The 23,577-nt window shown below is 33.2% G+C and overlaps 2 protein-coding genes across 2 annotated transcripts; both read left to right on the forward strand.

Moving 5' to 3' along the window:
• Nucleotides 1–1,686: 1,686 nt before the first annotated feature.
• Nucleotides 1,687–3,670, forward strand: LOC106754852 (pectinesterase-like). The gene is made up of 2 exons (XM_014636918.2): nucleotides 1,687–2,812; nucleotides 2,918–3,670. Exons 1-2 carry the CDS (start codon nucleotides 1,807–1,809, stop codon nucleotides 3,634–3,636), a joined length of 1,725 nt encoding a protein of 574 aa, XP_014492404.1. The 5' UTR covers nucleotides 1,687–1,806; the 3' UTR covers nucleotides 3,637–3,670.
• A 7,216-nt stretch (nucleotides 3,671–10,886) lies between these two features.
• On the forward strand, nucleotides 10,887–13,049 carry LOC106754831 (pectinesterase-like). The gene is made up of 2 exons (XM_014636900.2): nucleotides 10,887–12,013; nucleotides 12,124–13,049. The coding sequence occupies exons 1-2, from the start codon at nucleotides 11,029–11,031 to the stop codon at nucleotides 12,822–12,824; spliced, it is 1,686 nt and encodes a 561-aa protein (XP_014492386.1). The 5' UTR covers nucleotides 10,887–11,028; the 3' UTR covers nucleotides 12,825–13,049.
• Nucleotides 13,050–23,577: the final 10,528 nt, after the last annotated feature.

Raw genomic sequence — 23,577 nt, forward strand, 5'->3', positions numbered from 1 at the left:
AAGATAATGAAAATAAAGAGATTATGAATGAACTTTTTTCGGAAGGTGAATATGTCAATGACTCAACTCTTTACAAAAGTAAATTGTTTAATAATGAGTGTTTTTTTAGTTGGGACTAGTGCAGAGATGACAGAGAAAATGTTTGAGGGAGAGAGATGAAGGAGGTAAATAAGGGTTTGGGGTTTCTTTTTTTAGTTTTGAGAATGAAAATTTCAATTGGGGCTAGAGTAGGGATGACAAGAAAAAGTTGGAGTGAAAGAGATTAAAGAGAAAGAGTTGAGAGGAATGAGAGAGGTGGGTAAGGGTTTTGGGGGTTTCTTTTTTTATTTTTTTAATTTTGAGAATGAAAATTATTAAAATACCCTTAACCTTAAAACTTAGAATTCATGATATATAAGGGTATTTTTGTCTACTGAAACCCGGTACACATTGTTAAAATGTACCAACTGAAAAAAATAGGCATACATAAGTTAGCAAACCCCATATATATATATATATATATATATATATATATATATATATATATATATATATATATATATATTATCTTTGGTTATATGTTAAGTCTATATTCAACAGCTTAATAATCCTATATATTACATGATATTCAGAAAATACTCAATTAAACTCTCGTACTCATATTAACTCTGATATTCATATATCTAATTTATTATTATTTTAACACATTTTTACTCTTTTACTGATTTAAGTTTCAGAAATTGTTTTACAGCTAAATCTTTCCTCTAATTATACTCAAAGCTCGACTTAATTTACTTGGAAGTAATAGCCCAACCAACGTTCAAAAACAACAATTTCAGCTCCAAGATTCTTCCGCGAATAAGCACTTATCATTCTGTATGACAGCTGCACACATATGGAACCTGTGCAACCTTTACTTCATCGTAACAATGCACTGATCCATTTTCATCAGTTTGAATATGCAGAGAGTATTATACAGAACAAAATTTAGAAATGTACCTGGGTAACGATAATTTGGAAAGTCGAATAACACTATAAATTCGGAAATTCAAAATTACACGTAGGGGGATTTTTCAAACAAACAAATTAAAGTTTGGATCTATGTAAATCATTATGACTATATTAGATGAAATTATTATGTAATCTCTTAAAAATTTCACGTGATATTTAGTCTAAAAAAGCATGTGATTTAACCCTAAATTTTAATTAAATATTTTTATATAGTCAGAAGATATTTGAAACTTTTGAAATCCAATTTATACATATATAAGTATGTCCGTACACTATTTTGTATAATTAAGACTCTCATAATGCATAAAAAGCCTTATAATCCTTCAAATCCATCACCAATAATCCTACGGTTCCGCAAAAACAAAGGAATGCTTCAAAATATGTACGGACAAAACAAAAATCCAGACCCATGCAAACATTATCTGCCATGAATTCAACGCAGAATCATACTGAGAAAATAACGCCCTCACGTATTTTGGGATGATTATTTTTCACCATAGCAATGAGCCGTTGTGGAAGAAATAACAGTACGATGATTAATCCCTCCTAAAATTCTGAAAGACAACGTCAATTCTGGACAGTCGTTCATGTCAAGGCTCGGCTTCTGATCTATTCCAAGATAGAGTTAAAGTGCGTATATAAAGCCCTTGAATGAATATTATGTGATTCATGAAGCTGATAATACTGATCAATAAATCATATCCTCCCAGAAGAAGAAACCAAAATAAGGGAGGACCATCTTGCCAACCTTGCTTAGGTATCATTAATTGGTAAGAAAAAAAAAGTATATCTCATCAAGAAAAAAGAAAAAGAAAAATGGCGAATGGAAAGGTGGTTATCTCTAGTGTTTCCCTCATTCTCGTGGTGGGTGTTGCCATCGGTGTTGTGGTTGTGGTTAACAAAAGTGACTCATCTGATCCAAAAGTAGCTGCTCAACAAAAGAATGTGAAGGTAATGTGCGAAGGCACCGAAGACCCTAAGCTTTGTCACGAAACTATGAGCACCGTGAAAGGTAACACCTCAGACCCAAAGGTTTACATAGCAGCAGGAGTGGAAGCAACGATGAAGAAAGTGATACAAGCTTTGAACATGAGTGATAGGCTGAAAGTGGAGCATGGAGAAAAGGATCCCGGCATAAAAATGGCCCTGGATGATTGTAAAGACTTGATCCAATTCGCGTTGGATTGCATCGAGTCGTCGGTTAACTTGGTCAACGACCAGAACATTCAAGCCATGTATGACCAAACCCCAGACTTCAGAAACTGGTTGAGTGCTATAATCTCGTACCAGGATACGTGCATGGACGGGTTAAACAACGGCACAAACGGTGAGACAGAAATTAAGGAAAAATTGAACACAGATAGTTTGGACGAAATGGGGAAGATGACGGGCATAGTTCTTGACATTGTGACAAACTTGTCAAATATCCTTGAGAAATTTGACTTGAAGTTGAATTTGAGACCTGCTTCTCGGCGTCTTCTAGAGATGGACGATGAAGGGTTACCTACGTGGTTCTCTGGTGCAGATCGGAAGCTCCTTGCTGCGGTGGATAGTGGCACAGCTGGGCAACCCAACGCAGTGGTTGCGAAGGATGGCAGTGGTAAATTCAAAACCGTTAAGGAAGCTATTGATTCCTACCCTGCTAAAGGCCAGACAGGCAGATTTACTATTTACGTTAAGGCTGGGATCTATGACGAGTACATCACCATTCCTAAGAAGTCAAGCAATATTCTCATTTATGGTGATGGCCCTGCAAAAACCATTATTACCGGTCACAAGAACTTTGTAGATGGCGTCAAGACAATGCAAACTGCTACCTTCGGTATCTACCCTCCTCTCAATTCCTTCTTTTTATTTTCTTTTTTTTTTCTATGAATTTTTAGATCTTCTTCTCTACATTAGATCTTATTTTTCTTCATATACACAGCCAACACTGCACCAGGATTCATCGCCAAATCAATGACATTCGAGAATACCGCGGGTGCCGCTAAGCACCAGGCAGTGGCATTCAGAAACCAGGGAGACATGTCAGCAATGTTCGACTGCGCATTTCACGGTTACCAAGACACACTGTACGTTCACGCCAACCGTCAATTCTACCGGAACTGTGAAATCTCTGGAACAATCGACTTCATCTTCGGAGCATCTGCTACTGTGATCCAGAACTCGAGAATCATCGCGAGGTTGCCACTATCTAACCAGTTCAACACAGTGACCGCGGACGGAACGAAGATGAAGAACATGGCGACAGGGATCGTTCTCCAGAACTGCGAGATAGTGCCAGAGAAGGCTCTGTACCCTAGCAGGTTGACCGTTAAATCGTACTTGGGAAGGCCATGGAAGCAATATGCAAGAACTGTTGTGATGGAAAGCAACATAGGTGACGTTATTAATGCCGAGGGGTGGTGTCCTTGGGATGGGACCATGTTTCTTGACACCTTGTACTATGCTGAGTACGGTAACAGCGGACCTGGTTCCAATGTTCAAGGAAGGATAAAGTGGAAGGGTTACCATGGAATTATAGCTAAGACCGAAGCTGAAAAATTCACTGTTGGCCAATTCCTCAAAGGTGGAACTACTGGGAATGCTGACGATTGGTTGAAGGCTACTGGGGTTCCTTACGCCACTGGATTCCTCAAATCTTGAATTGCCAGCTTAATCTGGGGAAGAAGTTTTTGTTTCTCTAATTCTTTTGCAGGTTAATCCGTCTAGTTATATAGAAATTATTAGCTTCCTTTTCAGCACAGTTGCTGCGCTTCTGCTTCCATCTTTGGCTGGAATAACACTTTAAACATGAGATAACTGTACAGATAATATTTGAAATTTTTACTTTGTAAAGTGTCTTCATAAGTGTATCACAAGTTAATGATATATGCAACCCATATATTTATTCTTACTCTTTCTCTTTCTTTTCATTTCATTCTAATATAATTTATTAATTTTATAGTTATTGAGAGATGTCAAATAGCAAAAGCTTTGTCCTGCAACGTCATTAATTATCGTCTCATCAAATGATCGAGTTATACATGATCAAAGGACATTGCTTGGACACCAAACCTTGAACTCATGCCATTCCTTTCATTCCTGGCCTCACCAAACCTTCAACTCAAACTCACCCACATCAACCAAAACAATCGACAACACCTTGCTATATATATCCACTGTTACTTAGGTTTAGATGAACCCAAACACTATAGAAATTCCTTGGATCATCATTTCACATTCAAAGACTGCATCTCAGTATATAGTACTAAGTGATAAGCTACCATTTATTGTATATTGTGTATGTACATATATCGATGAAGGGCATGATAGGCTTGTCGATTTATTTAGTACGCTTTACTTTTTCTATTTTCATTCATTCATTATTTAAGGAGCTATTTTGAACCAAACAGATCCATCCCCTCAACTATCACCATACATTCCTTCATCTTCCCCACACTGACTTTCGAACAGAGAACGCAGCGGCGACGTGGCCAGAGGACAAACCAACTGGGGAACATACCTCCGGTCCCATCGCGGAGGCACCGGTGGTGGAGGCGAGATGCAGCGTTGGAGGAGATGATCCGTGAAGCCGGTCGCAGTGTGGAAGTAGAGGCAAAATGGTCATTAGCGGCGGTGCCGGAGGGACTTCCGTAGCAGCCAACATTGCCGACGGCGGCTTCGTTTGAGCGAGGAAGGCGTGACCGCAAGCGTGGAGGTTTTGGTTTGAGCGTTTGAACATGGCTGCAGGCTTCGTTTGAGCATCGACGCCTCGCGAAATGGAAGTAGTGGCAACGAAAATGGTTTGTTGGAGAAGGAGAGATAGTTAAGGTTTTCTTATGTCCATAAAATTTTGAATTGGCCAGCATCTCCATTAGGCTAGCATTTGAATTAGGGTTTTTAATAGGTTTTAAAACTAATTATGTATTAGGATTTCTATGAATCATTTAAAACTAATTAAGATATAATCGTAAATAGGTTTTATTACAAAGAGAGATGAAAAATAAAAATAAGTACGTATTAAAAATGATATATTTGAATTAATTAATTAATTAATTGAAACAAAAATTAGAAAAATAATTAATACTCATAAAAATCTTATATTGTAAAAGAAAGAAAATTTGGAATACATTTTTTCTTATAATTAAAATTATTTTTATCAATAAAATTTAAATGAATGAATGAATTAATTAACATAAAAATTAAAAGATTAATAAGATATCAATAACTAGTAATGATAAAAATCTTATATTTTAAAAAACATTAGGCATAAATGTTTTCCTACAATTAAATTTTTTATCATTAAATTAATTAATTAACTAAATAACAAAAATTAAATAAATAATAAAATATTAATAATTAATAAATAGTAATAAAAATATTATATTATAAAAGAAAGAAAATTTGGGATGTTTTCCTATAATTAATTTTTTTTATCAGCAAAAATTAAATAAATAAATTAATTAACTAACACAAAAATTTGAAGAATAATAAATATCAATAATTAATAGTAATAAAAATATTATATTATTAAAAAATTGAAATAAGTATTTTCCTATTTATTAATAAAATTTAAATAAATTATTTAACAAATTAATAACAAAATATCAATAATTAATAATAGAAAAATCTTATATTATAAAAGAAAGAAAATTTGAGATAAATATCATTTTATGATTAGAATTATTTTTATCAATAAAATTTAAATGGATTAATTAACACAAAAATTAGAAGAATGATAAAATCCCATGATAGAGATAAAATTGTTATATTATAAAAGAAAATTAATTTGAGATAAATATTTTGTTATAATTAAAATTATTTTTATCAATAAAATTAATATGAATTAATTAATTAATATAAAAATTAAAAGAATAATAAAATATATGATTAGGTTAATTATAGATGAATTTTAAGATGTGTTATTATTGAGGAATTTTATTGATGAAAATATTTGTCAAAAATTTGTATTATTAGAATAGAATATTTTATAGATGAAAATGTACATATAGTTAAAAATATAGTTAAAATATGTTGGTAACTAAAATTTTAAAATTCACTAATAAAATTTGTTGGTAACTAAAATTTTGAAAATTTATGGGTAAAATATATTGATAAATCAAATTTATCTAGAAATTTATTTTTGCTAGTAAAATTTTATGGGTAATTTAAAGAATTTTGTTAGTGTTAATTACAAAGAATACTTCAAATGGTATTTATATTTTTGGGTCAAAAATATTTATTTGTAACAAGATTAAAATATATTAATGTAACAAAAGATATCACAAATATATGTCATTTCATTGTTAAAATCACCATAGTAACATAAAAGTAATTTAAAATAAGGGTTAAATATGTTTTTAATCCTTCAACTATCAAGTGTTTTTGGATTAGTCCCTCTTCCAAAGTTTGTTTCATTTTCATCCTTCTCCTTAATGAAACTATAATTTTTGGTCCTCCATGACTAATGACGTTAATTTTTTTTCTAACGTGGCTAACGGTGTGCCACGTGTAAGACCAATTCTAATTTTGTTTCTGACTATAATTAAAATTAAAATAAAAATCATTAAATTATAGGGTCAAAATTGGAATTTCTTTTCTTATTCATTCATGGATACCCTCTTTTCTTCTCCGTCTTCAACCAGTCATGACCAATTAATGTTCCAGACCAATTTCAAGTTACCACCAAAAACTCAAACTATTCTAAAATTTTCCATTACTATGCATCAGAAAACAATCATACCAAGCTATCAATACTAGTCAAACATATCCCAATTATAATCTTCTATAACACCTCATAGTGCACAAAATTTCCAGTTTTAAATGTATAAATCCAATACAGAAACATGTATCTTATCATTCTCATTTTTTCCCCAACCTAAATACGATTATCCAATCAATTAACCCATCAAGATAAAATAACCCCCAAACCTGGACACTTTGCTCTTCCTCACTGCTTTACCCTTTTCACTAGGTTTTGTAGCCTCACACGTTTCACATTCCATTCGAATAATTTTCGAACCCTAGAATTAATTCCCAACCTTGGATTCTTCTTCTCCTTTACTCCTTTGAAACCCCCACCTTCCTTTCCTTTAATTCCCCTTTCTGTTACTCTTCAGAACAATAATGGTTGTTAATCTCCCTCCCACAAGTGATTCCCTTACTCTAGGGTTTTGCTAGTCTTCTCCGGAGGCATCGCCTTCAACGACATCATCGAAGAGCTCAAGAATTTCATTAACTGTGTTGCTCGTGTTCTTTCTGTTTTCAACGATGGTGAAACTACTACGGAGATTGTTCGTGTTCTTGGTATAGCGTTTTGTTAATTAATAGTTATAACTGGAGAAGGAGGAAGAAATGTGGAATGCCCTCCACCCCAATTTTTGGGGGAATAAGTTTAGGGAAGGGATGAAGGAAAGAAAAAGTAAGAGACAGTGGAAAGTTTATGATAAATGTTGCGATTTGAGTTGAAGATAGATGAAAGGAAAAAATGAGGTCAAAAGGAGATGGAATCATGGTCAGAAGAAAGTGATTGCAATAGTTGGAGATTGACCTGGTGTTGGCCATGGCTGGTTGAAGATGAAGAAGAAAAGAGAGTTCGTAGAAGATGAACCTTAAAGGAAGAAGAAAAGGGATTCTAATTTTGACCCTGTAATTTAATGATTTTTTTTTTTAATTTTAATTATAGTCAGAAACAAAGTTAGAATTGGTCTCACCGTTAGCTAGGTCAGAAAAAAAAAATTAACGTTGTTAGTCATGGAGGACCAAAAATTATAGTTTCATTAAGGAGAATGATGAAAATGAAGCAAACTTTGGAAGAGGGACTAAATCAAAAAACGTTTGATAGTTGAGGGGCTAAAAACATATTTAACCCTTAAAATAAAACACATCCTTACAACTTAATCAATAAGCAAGTACAAGTACTTCTTTGGTAGAGTGTATATAGTTTTATCCTAAAAAGGTACTCAAAATTCATAATAGACTATATATATTTTTATCCTAAAATATATCAATAAACAAGTACTCAAAATTCATAATAGACTATTTATAATTTTGTCCTAAAAAAACATCAAACTTCCTAAATGTTACTTTCACCAAATGATTGTCTTGTATCCAAAGGAGATTCAAACTCATTTGCATCACCAACTTGTTGAAATAATAATAAAAAAATTAATAAATAAAAAATGACATAAGTGTATGACTTTCTACAACACTATGAAAACCATAAAACAATCTACATATTATCATAACTAGAAAATTCAGAATTTCCTAAACTCAACTACATATTCTCACGATAATTACAATATATCAAACATAGTACTGGTACTTGTTTAGTAATTTACTTGTGCTTGAGAATCAAAGAAAGTAGCCAATTCATTAAGAATCTTTCCTTCTTCATTATCATGTATGCTTTTAGTGCACCCAAGGTGGTTTGAACCTGAAATTCTAAATTGGTGTACTTTTGTTGCCATTGATTAAAAGATGTTGATGGGGTGGAGTGCTGGATAAACCCATGCTTAAATCTAAAATTCAAAGTCTTGTATTTCTGAATGAGTTAGAATGAGTTGCTCCCAAACCCATGCATCACATTCTCCTAGAATGCTCTATGCCTAAAACTCCCTCAACATCCTAAGGGGAAACTTAATTCATGAGTAGTGCTTCGATTCAAACCCATTTCAATTTATTCTTATAGAAATATAACAATTTGTAGTTAAAACTTTAAACATTGAAGAAAAATCATTGAAAATATCATATTATAGTATAACTAACCTTATAGCCTTTGTCGCTTCAATTACAAATGATCCATATTTTCTTTTATGAGTATCAATAATATAACTTTTCACGACTAGGCAGTTGTCCACTTAACAAAAACTAAATAAAAAAGATAAGTTAAAATAAATAGTAAATTTTAAAAATAGTAAAAGTTGTCATGTGTACTAATATCACTATCCACTCATGTCTTCTTCTTGAGATAGGTTTAGAACCACTTGTATGAGAAATTACTTGCTTGTTGCGATTTTTTCTATTTTTTTTACAAATCTCCTATGAAAAAACCAAGTGTAAGTTCATATAACAATCAAAATAATAATATACACAAAAAATGCATAGCATTCAAAATAATGAAACTTGTACCATTGCCTTCGGTTTTAGACAATAAGTAACAAAATGAGCTCATTGAGTTTTTTCTATATCAGTTGGCACATTATTTATGATTTGATTTTTGGTTTTTATTGGATCATAGAACTCGTTCCATAAACTTTTCCTATGTGCAACCCACTTATTACTAAGAGTTAATTTAGAATATCGTTATGCAGTAGCTTTAGCGGTCCTAAAACAAAATCATTGCAATATCATTGTGCACTAAGTTGTACAAAAGTTAAAGTACAATATTACACAAGTTAAACAACACAATTTTCAGAAGGCTTTACCTTCATCTCTCACCTATTTCTAATCTATCAAAAGTCTGAAACATTTAATTTTATTTCTTACCTACTTATCTTTTCTCAACTTATTTCTCTGTTTTCATTCTCTCTATTCTTCTTTCTAAAACCCTTTATATTTCTCTTCAAAATAAAACATGAACATATGAACACCACAATTCCCTTTTAGAGACGTGACCACATGTATTTTAGGGTTTCAAATTGTGAATATTGAATGGCCAACGCAAAAGAAAATATCAAACAAACATATGGTTCTATATCAATGGTACCTCAGGTATGAACGTGAGATTCCTCACTGCCTATGGCCAACCATGACATTATGAGTGGAAGCCCGTCGTCTGTCGGTCCACACAACCGTCGTTGTAGCTTCGTCTGCCTGTGGTTCTACGATTGTAAATCTGAAGGACAAAAGGAACATAGGCAATCGAAAGGGGAAATGAAAGAAGTGAATGAGAAGAGAAAATAAAAGAAGGAAGAAAGAAAGAAAAAGAGGCAGACATACAACTCAGGAAAGGGACAAAACGTAAAGAATTCAAAATTTTGAGAGGGAGAAAGGAATTTTTGAGAGGACGATAGTGGGTCGAAAAATTAAAAGAAATTTTGAGAAGAAGGAAGAATTTAGGTAAATAGACTTTTGGAATTGAGAAAAAAAAAACTTTTAAATCTAAATTTTTTAGAAAAAAAGACATGTAGAAAAAATGTAAGAAATAAAAGAAAAAATATATTATTATTTGAAGAGGTTATAAACCACTCCTAAAAACAATCAAAGCCCCATTACCCATTATAATTTAAACATCCAATATCATTTCAATATGTGAAGGTTTTTTATGACTTTCTCAAAATAAACCCCTAAAAAAAAATTTTGTAGTGAATGTTAACTTGTAATCACAATAAATATTTAAATTAATTTTATTAGATCAAAATGTGTACTTGTTATAATCTCATTAATTGCTATAGTTAACATGTTACAATAAATTAAAATAAGATAAAAACAATTAATTAAATTTAGACCATAAATGATTGGTTCTGAAATGTAATTAACATGCAAAATCTTTTTATAATGTAATAATATAATTCAATGAAAATATAATTTTATTATGTAATAATATAACTGTATTCTAAAATAAAATCGTAAATCAGCTTTTATTTATTTATATTTTTGTGTGGTTAATTTGAAAAACGAAATAAGAAATGAGGAGTAGAGGACGAAAACATGTAAAGAGATGAGAATCCTAATAGCGGAAGCAGAAAAATTACAAATCTATTTGCGTCATTCAAGAACTATTTTTTCTCCTCGCCATGAACTGGTCGTAGGAATAATTGCAAGGACCATTTTTAGGTAAAAGTGCAGTTCCATTTATGGCGGAACACAGAAAAGCCACAAAATCAAACTGAATTCCATGTTTTAAGAAACTCTCATGAGGTATAAATACAACCCTACTTCTGCATGGTTTCTCATTGCAATCTCCTCAAACAATAATAAAGAATAAACAGGGAAGGGAAAAGCCTATCCTTCCCAATAATCCTTTCTCTCCGATTGTCATCCTCTTCGGAGGGAATCTACCAATAAAGAGGAAACCCACAAAAAAATTGTTGTAACCGGAAAAAAAGAAAAAAAATGGCCGGAAAAGTACTCGCTCCCGCAATTTCGCTCGTCCTTGTGGTGGGTGTGGTCATTGGCGTGGTTGCTGTAGTTCAGAGCCCCAAGCCAGTGACGAACAGTGCAGGAAACCTGAAAACCACGAACAAGGCTGTGACAGCGTTGTGCCAAGACTCAGACGACCCAAAACTGTGCCACAATGTGCTTTCCTCCGCCAACAGCTCAGACCCTAAGGATTACATTGTCACCGTGGTGAAAACCTCGATGGACAGTGTCATAAAAGCGTTCAACATGAGCGACAAGCTCACAGTAGAGCACGGCAACAGCAGCGAGGGAATGAAGATGGCTCTCGATGATTGCAAGGATTTGTTGCAAGCCGCGATGCACGATCTCGAAGCCTCAGGTGTCTTGGTCAAAGAGAGCAACATCGAGGACGTTCACGACCGCACTGCCGAACTCAAGAACTGGTTAGGTGCTGTGGTGGCCTACCAGCAATCTTGCCTCGACGGCTTCAACACTGACGGCGAGAAGAAGGTCCAGGAACAGTTGCAGTCCGGTAGCTTGGACAACGTTGGAAAGCTCACTGGATTGGCACTTGATGTCGTGTCGGGGATTTCAAAGGTTCTTCAGTCCTTGGACTTGAACTTGGCCTTGAAACCCGCCTCTCGTCGTCTTCTTGATGTTGACCAAGATGGGTACCCCACTTGGCTCTCCGCCGCTGATCGCAAGCTCATGGGTCAAGATGGAGTTATGCCCCATGCTACAGTGGCTAAGGATGGCAGCGGCCAATTCCAAACCATTACTGACGCCATCAACTCCTACCCCAAGAATCACCAAGGAAGATTCATCATCTACGTCAAGGCTGGTATCTATGACGAGTACATCCTTGTTGACAAGAAGAAGGTGAACCTTCTCATCTATGGCGATGGCCCCACCAAGACCATCATCACCGGACGCAAAAACTTCGCCGAGGGTACCAAGACAATGAGAACCGCCACCTTCTGTAAGTCCAACTCCCTCTCCCCCCACTCAATGAAAATAATATATATACATCATCTGCATCAATTATCATATGTATCTAGTAGTTAATCTCAATCGTTTGAAAATGTGCAGCCACTGTTGCTGACGATTTCATGGCAAAGTCCATTGCATTCGAGAACACCGCTGGAGCAGCAGGACATCAAGCAGTGGCTCTCCGCGTGCAGGGTGATCGCTCAGTCTTCTTCGATTGCGCAATGCGCGGTTACCAAGACACTTTGTACGCACACGCCCACCGTCACTTCTACCGCAACTGTGAAATCTCTGGAACAATCGACTTCATCTTCGGGTACGCCACCACCTTGATCCAGAACTCCAAGATCCTGGTGAGGAAGCCCGAATCAAACCAACAGAACATAGTTGTGGCAGATGGAACACAACAGAAAAACATGCCTACTGGAATTGTGATCCAGAACTGTGAGATCACGGCCGACCCTACACTCTTCCCTGATCGGTTGACAGTGAAGACATACCTTGCAAGGCCATGGAAGCCATTCTCCAGGGCAGTGTTCATTGAGAACGTGATCGGTGACTTGATCCAGCCAGAGGGCTTCATTCCATGGAACCCAGCTACTGAGCCGAACACCCAAGACTGCTACTTCGCTGAGTTTGGCAACAGTGGACCTGGTTCCGTTGCTAACGCAAGGGCACCCTTCAGCAAAGGTCTCATCAGCAAGGATGAGGCTGCGAAATTCACTGCTGAGCCTTGGCTCCAAGCTAGCACCTGGTTGCCTGCTACTGGCATTCCTTTTGACGCCGGCTTCACCAAAGCTTAAGATTAACGTAGCTGAGACGCACGCCAACGTTAATTGCAGCTTTTCCATGTTTTTGATTCTAACCATGTCCTTTTAGCTTACCCTAATACCAAGTGAAAAAAACACATCTTGATCGATTTGGCAGGCTAGTTATTCTCTGCAGCCATGTAGCCAATCTGGATCTCCTTCAACTTTTGTTTGAGGATGTGACTTGTCATCGTTAATTATAAATTCAAATTAATTCTTTTTTACCCACTTCATCTTTTTTCTATCATACTACATATACCGCATGATATATAACCTCACTATTAATTAATTTACTAATTAATATTCACTACTACATTTATTATTTCTTATGACATTTCATAAATTTAATATTATGTATGTATGCCCTTAAAAATATATTTATATTTCTTAATATAAATACTATTATTTGAATTTTTATTTTTATTGTTCTGAAATAATTCATAGCATAGTTTCAACTTTTCACATGAATGTTCTATTTTATTATAATTTTTTTTCATTATATAAATAATTATTTGATCATCTTTTTTTCAAGAGTATAAATAATAATTTATAGTCTTATTTTAATATTATAATTTTATTCTAAATTATTTGGAATAAATACTATTTATTAACTTTTCTTAATGTAGTAAGCTTAATTATGAACATTATATAAATTATTGATAGTTTTAAATTTTAGATATGGCGTTTCCTACCATTATACTTTGATATCCTTAAAAAAATCACTTACTTAACAACATTATTTAAATATTATAATAGTAATAAGTTAAAAATTGCAAAACATGGTCAAAATACTAACATAGTTAATTGTCAAATAGTTTTTTTTTTTTTTTTTTTTTTTATAAGCAAGTGTTACGATATCAAAGTCTTTTTATTTTTTAGGATACAAGTGTGATTTTGAAAGATGGGTATGGATGTGAATATATGGACCCAAATGTCAAAGTTTGATAGTATACCTATGAAAAGTTAATTGGTTCAGTACGTGACTATTATCGATTTTAAAATATCTTATTTTTATTTTTATTTCGATTATTAGTTTGAATATACATAGATTAATTATTTGATTTAAAAATAAATATATAATATTCTACTTTAATAAAACTTCAGAACATATGACCGTTTCTCAAGATTAAAATTGACCTAAGTATCATTTTTATTATAATAATTAATGAAAAGAACGTAGTAAATGTAGTGATCGGTAAATGTAATCTAACATCTATGCATTTGATGCTTTCCCCATTTATTTCAATTATAAGGTATGTTAGGTAAGGTATACACCTTTTCATTATTACAAGGTTTATTTCAATAGGTCTATAAGTTAGGTTTTGTGTTTATTTAGTAAATTAATGGCAAATGAAAGATGTTGATAAAAATACTTATTATTAATAAAAGATGTCTTTAATCAATATAAAGAGGTGACATAATGCAACATTATAATATAAGTTTTTTTGTGTTTGTACGAGGTAAGAAAACTAATGATTTAATATTTTGTAAACTCTGATTGTATGCATTTTCTCTCACAAATTTCACGGACTTAGAGCTCAATAACAATACTAAAACAAATACATATTATCCAACATAGCTTCAAATCAGAGGTAAAACCCTAACTATTTATTTGTTATTGTTGCTGTTTCAAAACTGATATTATTGTTTTCATATTGATGTTAAATATGTGCTTAATATTAAAGTTATGAATATGAAAACAAAAATTTTCTTTTTTTAATCCACCTGTTGTGCCAGATAAGGATCCTAATCATTGTAAAAATCCAACAAGGAAGAGGACGCTCATTGTACAAACATTTCTGCTTAGAGTACGTAGTAACCTAACATGTTTATAAAATTTTGCTGTATATACGTTCTGGAAGTAATTATATCATGTTTATGTCAATCATAAAATTTATACGTTATAGATATGAATCAATTACAATCTTTACAAAATGTACGAGAAAATATTGAAAATCCAATACAAACTTCTGAAATTTGTTGTGGTGAGTTCATGTTAATTATATACACATTAGTATTTCAATACAACTAACTTTCATTTTATGTCAATGTGATTGTTTAAAGCTGTTACATATTTTCGCAAACACATTATTAAAGCTAAAGTTACAATATTGGTGTGAGAACTTATGTAGGTATAAAGAAATATATTTTATTCTTATTTTATTTATTTAAGCACAAAAACAGAATGTGAGGAGACAAAAATCCTCTTACCTAAATTATTCATCAAGAATTTCTTTTTGTGAAATTTAATATTCTTCATCATCCTTTTCAAATATTGAAGTAATAGTAGTATTTACAACAAGTTTTACAATCGGTTTTTGTCAGTTTATCTTTAGGTGAGTGTAATTTGTCCCTTTTCTAAGAATCATTTTGCTCTTCAATGCATGCAAACTTTTAGGATGCATATGGTTCTTTTGTATTCTGGACGTATCCTTATTTCATGGTGGTAAATCGTAAGCTAATCATCATTAAGGATTTTGTGTGTATAGGTCAAACTTGTGTGGTGATGGTACTCAAAGAGAATGTTGGTAGACTTCTTCTTTCAGGTAAGAGGAGCTATTGGTATATTTTGATATGTAATTAAGTTTATATTAATGGAAATTGGGATGTGAATTGTGAATGTGAATGCATATTTTACTAATGTGAATTATGAGATCTAATTGTGATAATGAGTGATAGATTCGAAGATATAGAGAATCAATTTGAGATTAATTAAATAAATAAAAGCTAATGCTAAAATGTTAAATTGAAAAAAAATATATGTTATTCTCATTTCATTGATTAATGAGGCAAAGTATAACAAGAATCATATTGAGAAGGTTGAATTATGGTTTTATTGTCATATCTATAAGAAAGAGAATTTAATGTATCTAATGTAAGCGAAATTATATGTGATATCTCCATTAGTTTATAAAACAGTTTAATGTTTTTTTGTGTTAAATTGTGTTAGATTATGTGTATGATCTTGGTACATAGATGTGCTTAAATGTATTGAAATGATATATTGCATTGAATTTTTATTTCTACACTGATTGAAAACTTAATATGTTTGATATGAAAGAATTGTTATGGAATATTTGTTAAGGTGGAAATTCTTAAGATGGTTTTCGGTATGATTGAATAGTTTGAGAATGTTGTCCATATAAAAGAAATGTTCGTGAGATTGGTAGAAAATGTTTGAGTTGACATTATCTTATTTAAGTTATATAGTTAGAAACTATGATTTTGAAATTATGTTTGATTGATGAGTGATAAATATTGATTTTACTTATTTTTGTGTGTATACTTTTATGAATAAATCAAAATTTTCATAGCTTTATCTTGTTTTGTCTTCAAGTTTAGTATGTTTTTATGTTTTCTTATGTTTTATTTAGTATATGTTTGTTTTACCTCTAATTTCTTTTTTAGTGTGTAAAATAAGAAAATAAGAAACAATTCTGGTGGATGAAAACAAGTTGGAACTCAAGAAAGCATGATTGGACAAGAAAAAATAGTTTTAGACAAATACTCACTTCAGGGGTTCTAGAATCACACACATAGTTGTAAACATGAAGAAAAGACTCATATGTAGGGTTATATTGCCATGGATCACCCTAAACGACCAGAAAATCACCACTTGCACCAAGTTGACGCACTGAACAAAAATGACACCCCAAACCTATAATATTTGGGTGATTGTCAATCTTGATACACGAAAGTCGGTATTTAATCATGTTTTTGCAAAATATTTTCATCATTCCTCATTTTTACACGAATACACCTAGAGTGCTTAGGAGGGACTCTTGGAGGTTGCTTGAAGTCCTAGGAAGCTCTTCATATCTTCCTTTGGTTTCCTGCTTCACTCATGGTGGTTTTCCCCGTCTTAGGGTTGAAGAGGAAGATGAGTTACAGATTGAAGGTGTTGAGGCAAAGGGGAGGTGCAATTGGAGCATGGATCAACTATAAAAAACCTTTGGAGAAAGTTTGCATCTTCTCTTTGGTTTTCATTTCTTTCCTATCTCTTCAATTTGTAGAACCCTAAGTTCTTTCCCATTGAGGGTTATTCTTATTTGTTGATATTAGGTATAAAACATGGAAATTTTGTGTAATTTTGTTATGTTAATGATATATGTTTTTCTAATTCATGTTAGTATGCAATTTTCGTGCTTAATGATTGATGTGGATTGTTCCATGCTTGATTTGTAATTCTTGAGGTGTTGGAAAATTTCTTTAGAATCTAGACTTGAAATTGAATGCCTAATGGGTGTTGTATCTAGGAATAGAACTTGATTCATTGGTAATCTTAGACTCTTAACCTTAATGCATGGTTGCTTATTGAGGATTGAAGGATTTGAAATTTGATGAGTTATCTAGGCTCAAAGGCTTTAGGGATAGGATTTGAGTATGTTTGTGAGTTGATTTTGGCATGAATATGTAATTGAGATGTTTGTCAATGCATGAGAGTGAAGTGAACGAACTCTAGTCTTAACAAATTGTAAATAATCTGTTACATTTCCTTGCACACCAACTATTTGATGAAAATATCAAAAATAGTTTCTTGTTTTTTTGTGAACTTTGTGATTTAATTGAGTTGGAGTGCAAGACTTGTTGAATGTTGCATAAGTTCCTTGGGAGAGAACAATTTTTATCATTTGCTATGCTACGACCAGTGTACTTGTCATTGGATGTGAGTTTTAGATGTGAGTTTTCCAAGAAATTTATGTAATTTTGTAAGATTTGATGTTAGAGAGACCTATGATGCTTTTGTAACTTAATTCGAAATGATGACTATATTAAGTAGTGTTCATCGATGTGTGCTTGTTTGAGAAATTTGATTGTGATATAGTAGTTTAAATTAGTTATTTCCAAAGGAAAAATACTAATTTAGGGTTTGTCAAAGTGTATTGAAGGGGACTTTGGGAGTGAGACTATCTTGATTCAACTAATGTCTAACTCACATAAAGTAGGACATTTAAGAGGTGAGTCGAAGGAGGACTCCACATGACAAACAATATGATATGAAAGTGGAGTTAATCCTGTCATGACTTGGTTTAAGGACATTGGTCCTATGTGTTGGAACATCAATGGAAGATTTGATAGCAAGCATGACAGGTGCAAAGTCTTATGAGTCTATTCAATACACTAGCATCTAACAAATTTAAGCATGCAAATTTAAAGTTGTATAAAATTCAATGTTATAAAATTTCTTAATTTTCACATTATTACTTGTTTAAATTACTATTTTACTACATATGTTTGACATATTTAAGTTTTTCTCAAACTTTTTATAATATGATTTATTCTTTTTCTACTATTTTTTTAAAATGCATTTGCTCACCTTGTGTTTTTGTTGGTGTGTTGTGTTGGATTTTTCTATACAATGATTGATGATCAAATATGCTAGTAGGTAAGTGCAAATATATAGTAACTCCACAACTGAATAAATAATATTAGTTCTATTAAGAGATTTTTTGGGATTGAATATACTAAACTAGTTTTTATGGTTGTTATTAGGTAATGATTTGAACTATACATATCCTTATATTAATGAGATTTTTAACATATTTATTATATGTTATGCTGATAAAAATTTTTATAGGATGTTACTATTGCTAGTTTCAGATTTTAATTAAAAAAATGGTAACGATATTGAAAATGAATGAAAGAAGTTTTGTAATTCCTTCTTAATATATTATAATATTTATTTATTTAATATAAGTATTTATTATTTTACATTTAATGTTTAAGTTCTTCCTATTTTATGCAATAATTATATATTTTTAAAAATAATCTAGTGCATTACACAGTTAAAGTACTAGAATTTATAGAATACTCACTTGTACATCAGACAAATAAAAACTCAAATAGACATATAGTGTTATTGAAGAATACTTAAATTTAGACTCAACTTTATGTTGTGCTTTTTAATTAAAAATACAGACCTTTTTATAATTCAATTTTACATTCATTTAATGATCTAAGTCTAAGCATATGTGTTATTTTATTTTTCATGAAATTAAAATTCGAATTGAAAAATAAATTAACTATTATTTATTTAAGGTTATACAAATACAACCTAAGAATAAATTGCTTAAACCAAGAAATTCATCCCAAGCTTATATATATATATATATATATATATATATATATATATATATATATATATATTTTAACTATTTATTATTTCTTCATTCTTGTTTATTAATTTGGCATCCTATATATATATTATTACTTATCTGTAAGATTGCAATTCAAAATAATAATTAACTTTGCATGTAAGGTTTTTTTCCAAATTACTTGTCAAAAGTGAAAAATAAATAGTTTGTTTTAAGTAGAGACTATTTTAATTAACAAAAATCTTTTATTATTTTTTAAAAATTTTATCACATGTACTTAAATAGAAACTAAGAAATCATTTATTTATTAATTTTGTGTAAATTTGCGTCATGGTGACCACTCGTTTCTCTTTACTCCAGTTAGTATAACTTTTTCCTTTTCCTTATGTATTTCCTAATTTTAAATCTCGATAAAATCAAATACAGTATAAGTAATTTAAAATAATTAAATATATTTAAAATTATATATTTACAATAGAAGTTTTTTTATCATTTCTTCGTGCATCTCCTTTTAAAAGATATTCTTTCGTGATTGCACCATCTAAAATGTATTTTTAAAAGCATTTTAAATGTATTAAAAAAATTAAATATGTTTTTCGTCCTTTAAGTATCACACGATTTGGGTTTAGTCCATACTGGAAGCTTTGATTGCTTTTAGTCCTCATAATTTTGAAACTATTACTATTAATCTTTAAAATTGAACGGTGTTAACTTTTGTTTGATGTAGCAAACGACAAGGCCACGTTTTTATGTCAGTTTCCATCTTCACTATGCCAGCTTCCCAATTCGTTCTCTGCTATGTTGCTTTTCTTTTATTCATGAGATTAAGTATGAGACTTCATTTTCGCCCTGCAAACCGGATCAAAGACGTAATTATCAACACAATTGAAGTCTTCAAAATCAGCAGCTCAGGTAGTCTCGCTGGACAAAACCTAAACCCTCCTCCTCAAAAGCCCAAGGTTCCCCTTAGCTCAAACAAGGAAAGTAACCTCATCACGAAAAGTCGAGAAGCCATACTAGGAGCAGTTGCAAGTGTCCTTTTGATCTGTTCTATTGTTGTTTTCTTCCTCATAAAATGCAAAAAGAATATTGCCGTTGAAAGTGGTTCCAGCAAAAAGGGCGGAACTTCTCGCGGGGGTGGCTCATCGTCACTGCCAACCAACCTCTACCGCTACTTCTTCATAGTAGAAATCAGAACCGCCACCAATAACTTCGACGAACAAATGGTGGTTGGCGTGGGAGGCTTCAACAACATGTACAAAGGCTATGTAGATGAGGGTTCAATACTTGTTGCAATCAAAAGGCTCAAACCCGGTTCTCAACAAGGTATGCAGGAGTTCATGAATGAAATCAAAATGCTCTCTCAACTTCTTCATCTCCATCTTGTTGATGGGGGAAAGGGCCAAAACAAATAACAACTTATCAAGGAGTAATAATGCAGCGGAAATTCAATCCCCCTTCTTGCAAGAATCTGCGAGGAGCACCAAACAAATAGAACAAAAATAGAATCCAAAGCACAAAGAGACACCGACAATTTTTAACGTGGAAAACCCCTCAATGCAAGGGTAAAAACCACGAGTCGTCCAGACCAAAGAAAAATCCACTATGATCAATAATAGGGTACAAAAGAGTCTCCAATAATAATACCAAAAGGTATTTTCAATAAGCCAAATTAACTAAGCACAAATGCTTACAAATGAGAACAAAGAAGATGAAAATTCTCCAAAACAGGGCTGCTGATGCGGGACCGATTTCTCCCAAACTAGACCACCGATTGACGATCCTAACAGTCAGAATGAAGAACCATATGTCTGGAACCTACTTCCAAAACTCAGCTTGATCCAACGGTTAACGACTTCACAGAGTCAAAAACACCAGTGCAGGTTTATGGTTATGCGGGAATGACTTTCTCTCTTTCTTTTTCTCTTACTTGACTTTTTCCTCTCTTCAACTGACTCTCTTGTGCTCACTAATTTGACCCATCTCATTTTAACCTAATGAGACATAATGAACCACACTATTTGGGCATATTCTCCACATAGGAAGGGAGCCCAATAACCCAACAAATCTCCCCCTCACGACTATGTGGAGATATCCGCCAAACCGGCGATCTCACAACAAACCTCAAACTTTCCTCTTGGCAATGCCTTGGTCATCATATCAGCACCATTATCATTTGTATGAACTTTAACTAGCTCCACCAACTTAGCATCCAAAACATCATGTATCCAATGATACCTCACGTCAATATGTTTGGATTTAGAATGAAAAGTTGGATTCTTACCAAGATGAATAGCACTTTGACTATCACAATACAACAAGTATTTATCTTGCACAAAACCAAGCTCCTGCAAGAATTCCTTCACCCATAACAACTCCTTGCATGCTTCAGTAAGTGCAATGAATTCCGCCTCAGTAGTAGACAACGCCACACACTTTTGCAACTTTGATTGCCAAGCCAAGGCTCCCTCTGCAAACTGAATCAAATAGCCTAAAGTGGACTTTCTGGAATCAATGTCTCCAGCCATATTTGAATCTGAGTAACCCACCAAAGTAGGCTTATCACCTCCAAAACAAAGCCTTAAACCACTAGTACCACGAAGATACCTCAAAATCCATTTCACAGCATTCCAATGCTCTCTACCTGGATTTGACAAAAATCTGCTAACTGTACCAACAGCGTGTGCAATATCAGGCCTTGTACATACCATTGCATACATCAAACTACCCACCGCAGAAGCATAAGGAACTTTGCTCATAGCTATCTTCTCAACTTCATTTGAAGGACTATGTTTAACACTCAACTTAAAATGAGTAGCAAGAGGAGTACTTACAACCTTAGCATTCTCCATTTGGAATCTTTGCAGCACCTTCTGAATGTAGTGCTCCTGTGATAGCCAAAGTTTCTTCTCTTTTCTATCATGAGTGATACTTATACCAAGAATCTTCTTAGCAGCTCCCATGTTTTTCATGGCAAATGACTCGCCCAGTTGCTTCTTCAACCTGTCAATTTTGGAAACATCTTTTCCAACAATAAGCATGTCATCAACATATAGCAACAATATAATGAAATAATTCTCAGAAAACTTCCTAACAAAAACACAATGGTCAAAAGTAGTCTTCTTGTAGCCTTGCTCACACATAACAAACTCAAACTTCTTATACCACTGCCTCGGAGCCTGCTTTAAACCATATAGGCTTTTTCGTAGCCTACACACATAGTCTTCCTTGCCTTTAACAAGAAAACCATCTGGTTGCTTCATGTAAATCTCTTCCTCCAAATCACCATGAAGGAAGGCTTCTTCACATCCATCTCCTCAACCTCCAAATCAAGAGTAGCAGCTAAACTTAACACAGTTCTGATGGATGTCATCCTCACCACAGGTGAGAAAATCTCATTGAAACACCCTTTCTTTGTCTAAAGCCTTTCACCACTAATCTAGCTTTATTTGATAGATATAGAATTGCTCTCTTGCTTCACCCTAAAGATCCACCTATTCTCTAAGGTTCTCTTACCCTTAGGCAACTTCACCAAGTCATAAGTGTGATTATCATGCAGAGATTTCATCTCATCCTTCATTGCATCCAACCACTTTTGCTTTTCTTCACTTTCAACGGCCTCCTCATAACATTCAGGTTCGCCCTCATCAGTCAACATCACATACTCATCGGTAGAGTACTTCTTAGAAGGTTGTTTTGGCCTATCAGATCTTCTGGGTTGAGCTTCAGGTAGCTCAAGTACATCACCAAGACTCTCATCATGTTCCTCTTCATCAACATTATCAATAGGAACATCCAAGTTATCTCCAACTTGCTGATTATCAATATCACCATTTTGTTCATCATCATGAGCATCAATATCCAAATCATTAATAGACAACCGAATTGGATCAACATCAGTCACATTACTGTCTTCCTTAGGAGTAGAATTCTCCACCTTATTAATATCTTCAATAGTTTGATCTTCCATGAATTGCACATCACGACTTCTAACAACTTTCTTTTCAACGGGGTCATACAACTTGTAGCCAAATTCATCCTGACCAAAACCAATGAAGATGCATTGTCTTGTCTTCACATCCAACTTGGATCTTTCATCCTTTGGAACATGAACAAATGCTTTACAACCGAAGACACGCAAGTGATCATAAGTAACATTCTTTCCAAACCAAATCTTGTCTAGCACCTCAGAGTTCAAAGTAACTGCAGGACTTAGATTAATAACATGCACTACTGTAAACAATGTCTCAGCCCAGAAATGCTTAGGCAATTTTGCTTCAGAAAGCATACACCTAACTCTTTTAATCAATGTCCTGTTCATCCTCTCCGCTAAACCATTCAGTTGAGGAGTTTTGGGAGGAGTCTTCTCATGTGCAATACCATATTGTCTACAATAAGCATCAAATGGTCCATAATATTCACCACCATTGTCAGTACGAATGCGCTTCAGCTTCTTGGCTGACTGCCTCTCAACCAAAGAATGGAATTCTTTAAACTTTTCCAACACTTGGTCCTTTCTTTGTAGTGCATAAATCCAAAGCTTCCTGGAATAACCATCAATAAAAGTAACAAAGTAAAGTGCACCACTAAAAGACTTTACCTTTAACGGGCCACAAACATCAGAATGCACCAATTCAAGCAACTCTGACTTC

Source organism: Vigna radiata, unplaced genomic scaffold (assembly GCF_000741045.1).
Source record: "Vigna radiata var. radiata cultivar VC1973A unplaced genomic scaffold, Vradiata_ver6 scaffold_273, whole genome shotgun sequence".
Lineage (NCBI taxonomy): Eukaryota > Viridiplantae > Streptophyta > Magnoliopsida > Fabales > Fabaceae > Vigna > Vigna radiata.